Source organism: Aulonocara stuartgranti (assembly GCF_965226115.1).
Source record: "Aulonocara stuartgranti genome assembly, chromosome: 16".
Lineage (NCBI taxonomy): Eukaryota > Metazoa > Chordata > Actinopteri > Cichliformes > Cichlidae > Aulonocara > Aulonocara stuartgranti.
Genome location: NC_138952.1, coordinates 10,895,288 through 10,902,127, shown reverse-complemented (window position 1 = coordinate 10,902,127; position 6,840 = coordinate 10,895,288). Strand labels below are relative to the sequence as shown.

The 6,840-nt window shown below is 44.4% G+C and overlaps 1 protein-coding gene across 1 annotated transcript; it reads left to right on the top strand.

Annotated features, from left to right (window-relative positions):
• Nucleotides 1–2,020: 2,020 nt before the first annotated feature.
• On the top strand, nucleotides 2,021–2,962 carry LOC309690451 (olfactory receptor 5F1-like; the record flags this gene model as incomplete). Its single annotated transcript, XM_082507483.1, has 1 exon — nucleotides 2,021–2,962. One exon carries the CDS (start codon nucleotides 2,021–2,023, stop codon nucleotides 2,960–2,962), a length of 942 nt encoding a protein of 313 aa, XP_082363609.1.
• Between the last annotated feature and the right edge of the window lie 3,878 nt (nucleotides 2,963–6,840).

Below are 6,840 nucleotides of genomic sequence, written 5' to 3'. Positions count from 1 at the left end.
GTTACAAACCTGCAAAACAGGAAAATGATGAGACAGAGACGACTGGTGAAGTTTCTCTTTGCCTCGCTTCTGCCATATTGGAGAGGAGGACCTATGACCTCGCTATTCTGTCTCACTGAACAATGCGCCACCCGGAGGCTGGGGGGGTGCAACTACCTCATTAAACATAGTTCACTTCAGTGACAAATCTCTCTTTCTTTTAAGTACTACTTCTGATGGGATCACACATTAGTGTGTCACAACATCATTGATAAGTATTTGAAGGAGTAGCAACAGAAGGCTGAAGGCAGCTTGAAGCATTAGACTGTGAGGTGAGGCAGCGTTTAGGAGACTGTTCCAACTTTAATCACTGCTTTACACAACTGAACATAGAAAGCGCCAAAACCTTCATCCCCTCACTTCCCCTAACCCTGGGTGTGGGTGGAGCCACCTGGTGGTCCGCCCCAGTGCGTCCTGAGATTTAATTTTCACCCAGGTGTCATCCACATATCTGAACCAATGACTTGGTGGTGTTCCAGGGTAGGATAACAAAGCCATCTTTTCCACTTCTTCCATCTAATTGGCCAGTATAGGAGAAACTGGGGAACCCATGGCACACCCATCGTTCTGCCTGTAGTACTGACCCTTGTATATGAAATAGGTGGAATTAAGACACAGTTACAAAAGCAAACACACTTGGTCGGTGCTGAGACTGGTCCTGTTGCTGAGGTTGGGGTCATCCTTTAATCTCTTACGAACTACCACCACTCCAACTGAAGAGCTCTCAAACTAAACATGAGAATCCCTAAACTGGGGAAACCAAGCAAATAAAAACAAAATCTGGAACACTTGAAAAACCTTGGAACTTTAGGAAAAACATGGAGAAAACGCACACAAACAGGTAAAGGAAGACAAAGGACTAAATACTCAAAGGATAACAAGGGGATGAGAACCAGGAGGGAAGCAAAGCTGGGGCTAATTACACAAACACACATGAAACTGTGAGGAAGCAAAACTGAACGCAAGACGGGGAACTATCAAATTAAAACAGGAAACATGAGAGAAAGACAGAAACGTGGACTAGACGCTGAAACTGGGGAAGAGCAGACATGAAAACTCAACTAGACATGACACATGGAACACAGGAGGAGGCACATGAATAAAACCTGGGAATAAGAAAACACTAAATGCAAAAGAACTTAAAGAAAAACACTCAATCAAAGAATATACAAAACCCAGAATTACAAAAACAACTGGGTCCCAGAACCCATACCATGACAAACCAGCTTTTAGATTAAAGTCATGAATTTCTCTGCACACAAAAAAAATGTTTTTGTGTATGTGCATATCTCATTGTTGTTGATAAACAAACACTGTGACCTGTATGTTATATGGCTAGATGCACTTCATTAGTTTGCAGATATTGCACTGATTGAAATACAAGTATCAGAGCTTCCTTTTGGTTTTTACATTTGTGAATCAAAAATACTAATTTTACTTGATTTTGTTTTGTAAGTGAAAAAAAGGTTTCAGTTAGTTTTTTTTCTGAAGTTTACCTTCATATGTTTAAGTACAATGTTTACTTGTACTTAACTGTAACAACCTTAGCCACTGTGTTGCTGTTTTGCACCGAAAATGAAGGTGTGTAGAGAGTTTGAATAGACTGTACCAACAAACTCAATACCCCCAAAATTCCTCGGGATGCTGCTGAAGCTGTTCTTGCAAGCCCTTCTCCTTAAACTAAATTTATTAATTTATCTTACTCCTCATCATTTCCTCACACCTGTTTGTATTTTATGCAACTGCTGAGATCTGGGAAATGACTACAAAGAGCTTGTATTTTAAAAGTAAAACTAAGTTATTCGACTCAAGGAGTGAAAGCACCGATTACATCATGCTAACCAGTTCATTGTTGCTGACAAGAAGAGTATATAAACCTCTGGTGACATACTTTGTCAGGGAGACAGTACACAGACAGACTTCATTTCACCCTGACTTTAACTTGTTTAAATGTCATTTGCTCTCAGTCTGGAATTTTATTATGGATAATGTTTCAGTAATTGCTGTTTTTACTCTCTCAGGTTTACGTGATATTGCAAACTACAGGGTCATTCTCTTTGTTCTCACTTTACTGTGTTACTGTGTGATTTGGCTGGTAAATGTGACGATAATTGTGACAGTCATTGTGGATAAAAAACTTCATGAACCCATGTACATCTTCCTCTGCAATCTGTGTGTCAATGGACTCTATGGGACAGCTGCATTTTATCCCAAGTTTCTCTATGATCTTCTGTCCACCACTCATGTCATCTCTTATGCAGGATGCCTTTTGCAGGGTTTTGTATTGCACTCTGCAGTTGCTGCTGACTTCTCTCTCCTAGCTCTCATGGCCTATGACAGATACGTGGCTATATGTCGACCTCTTGTGTACCACTCTCTGATGACTACACAAAAAATTTCTATTTTTGTATTTTTTGCTTGGCTTATTCCCTTTTACCTTCTCTTAATGAGCACGATAACAACAGCAACATCGAGGTTATGTGGCTCACACATACCAAGAATCTACTGTGTAAACTGGTTAATTGCTAATCTAGCTTGCTCTGCCTCTGTAGCTAGAATTGTTATTCCTGCTTTTAATTACACCTTTTATGTTGGCCATGTTGTTTTTGTTTTCTGGTCTTATGTATATCTGATCAAAACATGTCAATCATCCAAAGAAAACTGGAACAAATTCATGCAGACATGTGTACCACATTTATTCTCTTTAACAGTTGTTGTTGTGTCTTTGCTTTTTGATATGTTATACATGCGATTTGACTCAAAAGAAATAGCACAAAATGTTGAGAATTTCATGGCAATGGAGTTTCTCCTTATCCCACCAATCATGAATCCCCTCATGTATGGACTGAAACTAACAAAAATAAGAAAAAGAGTTTTGAATTTTATATGTGGTAAAAGTTCAACTTTTAGATTAAAGTCATAGGTGTGTCTGCACAGAGGGGAAAAAGTGTTCATATATGTACATATTTAATTTAAGAGAAATTTGAATTACATTGTTAATCAATAGACAGTGTAACATGTACATGACCTCTATAGCATAGGTGTCAAACTCTGGCCCGCGGGCCAAATTTGGCCCACAGCCTAATTACATTTGGCCCGCGAAGCCATACCAAATTATTATCAAAGCTGGCCTACTGGTATTATACAGCTAATATATATATTGTTTAGTATTAAGCTTTGGTTGTTCCATATTCAGTTTTTCAGCAAAACGTGTTTGAGTCCATAAGAAAAGATTCATTCTTATATCTGGAGGAAGATTTTTTTTTTCAATGAATATAAATGTTAGCCCACGACTTTGTTCCAGTTTTGAATTTTGGCTCACTTTGTATTTGAGTTTAAAACCCCTGCTCTATAGTTTATAGATAGAAGATGCATTATGTAACTTGGAACACAAAAAAAGAAAATTTACAATAATATTTTGTGTTTTTCGTAGTTAAAATTTCTAAATCTGATTTTAAGTAAGTTACTTAGTTAAAATCGGACTTCTAGTATTTTCATAGTTGTGGCCTTTCAGACACATTATACTTGGTTTCTCAAAACATATTTATCAAGTTTATTTCTATATTTCTATCTTAAAAAATCTGAATCTCTGTGAGGAAATTCAGGAGAACATGAGCATACAAGACCAGATGCCCACCATCTATCATAGCACAGTCAAAACTAGTTTATAGTGGATTAATAGTTTTATATAATTTTCATTAGGTAACACTCTGGAGGCTCGGGAGAACCACCACAATCACTACTACAACCAATACTTCAGTCATTAGCTCAGTTCGTAGCTCAAGCATCTGTTCAGTTACCAGTTCAGTCTTCAACTCAGCCATCTGTTTGGTCAACAGTTCAGCTATCTGTTTTGTCTCCTGTTCAGTCTCTAGCTCTGTCTCTAGTTCAGTTACCAACTCTTCCTGCAGCTCAGCCATTAGCTTTGTCATCTGCTCCACCACCTGCTCAGCTACCTACCGAAGCTGGTAACCCCGGCTTCGTCTCAGCCAGGGGTCTTCGCACTTTCTGGCCTGCATCTGCTCCTGCTGGTGGCTCAGGTGAGCAATTCCAGCACTCTGCGGCTCCCATACCACGGAGTGTCTCATCAACTGGGGGTCTGGAGAACTGCTCCAGCCATTTTTCTTCTGTGCTGGGAGTTCAGAAGAACCGCTCCAGCCGTTCCTCGTCTCCACTGGTGGTTCAGGAGAACCATTCCAGCCATCTGCTTCATCTCTGCCAGAGGACTCCGTGTCCGCTGGTTCTGTTTTGTCTCTGCCAGAGTACTCTGCGCCTGCTGGTTCTACTTCGTGTCTGCCAGAGGACTCTGTGGCTGCTGATTCTGCTTCTGTTCCCACTGGGGGTTCTGGAAAACTGCGCCAGCCATTGTCCGTCTTCACTGGAGGGTTGAAGGAGCCGTTCCAGCCATCCTCTGCCTTTGGCTGGAGGGTCTGAGGGGCCCGTTTAGTCATCCGTTCCTGTTGGAGGCTCCACGGAGTCCATCCAGCCTGCAGCGCCACCACCTGCTCCATCGCCGGTGGCTTCCACACCGTCGCCTCCAGCACCAACACCTACGGTTTCCAGACTGTCACCTGCAGCGCCACCACCTGCTCCATTGGTTGCGGCTGCCAAGTCACTGTCTGGGCCAGTTCTGTCGCCTGTGGTTGCCCCGTCTGGTCCTGCCTCGTCTAGTCCTGCAGCTGCCTCGCTGCTATCCAGGCACGTCCTGTTCGGAGAGCATGTCCACGTCTAGCACGGCTGGCTTGTCCACGTCTAGCACGGCCAGCTTGTCCACGTTTGCCACCTCAACATCACCGGCCACTTTCCAGGCCGCTGGCTGGACATCATCGCTGTCATGTGCGGCCTCTTGAACTGTGTCGCCGCCACTGCCTTCCGCATGGTCGTCCTCCAGATTTGCGTCGCCTGTGTCGCTACCGCTGTCTTCCACGCGGCCAGCCTCCGGACTGGCTCAGTAATGGACTGTTGTGTTGTCGACCTCGGGGTTGTCCCCCTGAACTTTTCTGCCATGGGTTCCTGTGATGTCAACCTCCGTGTTGGCCTCCTAAATTGTTTTTGAGCCCCGGCATCATTGGTGAGCATTTGGATTTGGACTTGATCTGACTTGATCGGATTTGAGCTCCAGCGTCTCTTGTGGACTTTCTGTTTAAAGTGCACTATTTGCTTTTGAAGGTCCTGCATATTGGATCCTTCTACTGCCTGCCTGCACACAGCCATGACAGTAACTCTTAGTGATGCTGCAGTGTTGGTTTGACTTTGGGACCCGAAGCGGAGTGTGGACCCGGATTACCCGGGGTGGCTGTAGCTCAGGTGGCAGAGCAGGTCAGCCACTAATCAGAAGGTCGGTGGTTCAATCCCAGGCTGCCTCCTGGCTGCATACCAAATATCCTTGGGCAAGATACTAACCCCACGTTTGCCTACTGGTTGAACGTCTGGTGTCCTGGTGCAGCCACAACAACCTGGTGCTGAATGCCCAGAAGACAGTGGAGATTATTGTGGACTTCAGGAAGCACACAGCCCCACTCCCCCCCATCATCCTGACTGACACCCCCATCACCTCTGTGGACTCATTCCGCCTCCTGGGTACCACCATCACCCAGGACCTGAAGTGGGAGCCCACCATCACCTCCGTCATTAAGAAAGCCCAGCAGAGGATGTACTTCCTGAGGCAGCTGAAGAAATTCAACCTGCCAACACGGACGATGATGCAGTTCTACACTGCAATCATCGAGTCCATCCTCACCTCCTCCATCACCGTGTGGTACGCTGGAGCCACTATCAGGGACAAACAGAGACTGCAGCGTGTTGTGCGCTCTGCTGAGAAGGTGATTGGCTGCAGACTCCCATCTTTGCAGGACCTGTACACCTCCAGGACATTGCGGCGTGCAGCTCGGATCTCAGCTGACCCTTCTCACCCTGGACACAGTCTGTTTGACCTGCTCCCCTCAGGCAGGAGGCTCCGGTCCATTCGCACCAGAACCTCTCGCCATAAGAACAGTTTCTTCCCCTCTGCTGCTGGACACATGAACAATAACCATATGACTGTTCCCGCTACTAACACATGACCCTACGCTGTGTTCACTGCATCATTCCATGATTGGCACTGATCACCACCTGCACTCATGTATATATCTTTCAACGTAGCACTCTTAATTCTTATTCTCATGTATATATCTCATGTATAGCTCATGCACATATCTTTCTACGTAGCACTTTTAATTCTTATCCCTACTTTTATTTTTTTCATGTCTATTTAAGTGCTATTTATGACACTATGTTTGCACTGAAGCACCGCAGCAATTTCCTAATGTTGTAAACCTGCTCAACATTTGGCAATAAACCCCTTTCTGATTCTGATTCTGATTCTGATTCTGGTGGTGGTCAGAGGGCCTGGTGGCGCCAGTGTCCGGCAGCCTCGTCTCTGTCAGTGCGCCCCAGGGCAGCTGTGGCTACAATGTAGCTTGCCATCGCCAGTGTGGGAATGTGTGTGTGAATGGGTGAATGACTGAATGTAGTGTGAAGCGCTTTGGGGTCCATAGGGACTAGAAAAGCGCTGTACAAATGCAGCCCATTTACCATTACTCAGTGAGGCTCCTGACAATGGCAGCAGTAATGCTCTGACTGTAGCTTACCAAAGTTGTACAAAAAACATTTTTTATAGATTTTTGAGCACTGTGTACCACATAAAATCGGTTTGAGGTCAGTAAGCACCCCCAGATACAAACCATAAAGTGCACTGGATTATAAGGCGCACTGTCAATTTTTGAGAAAATTAAAGGATTTTAAGTGCGCCTTATTGTGCAG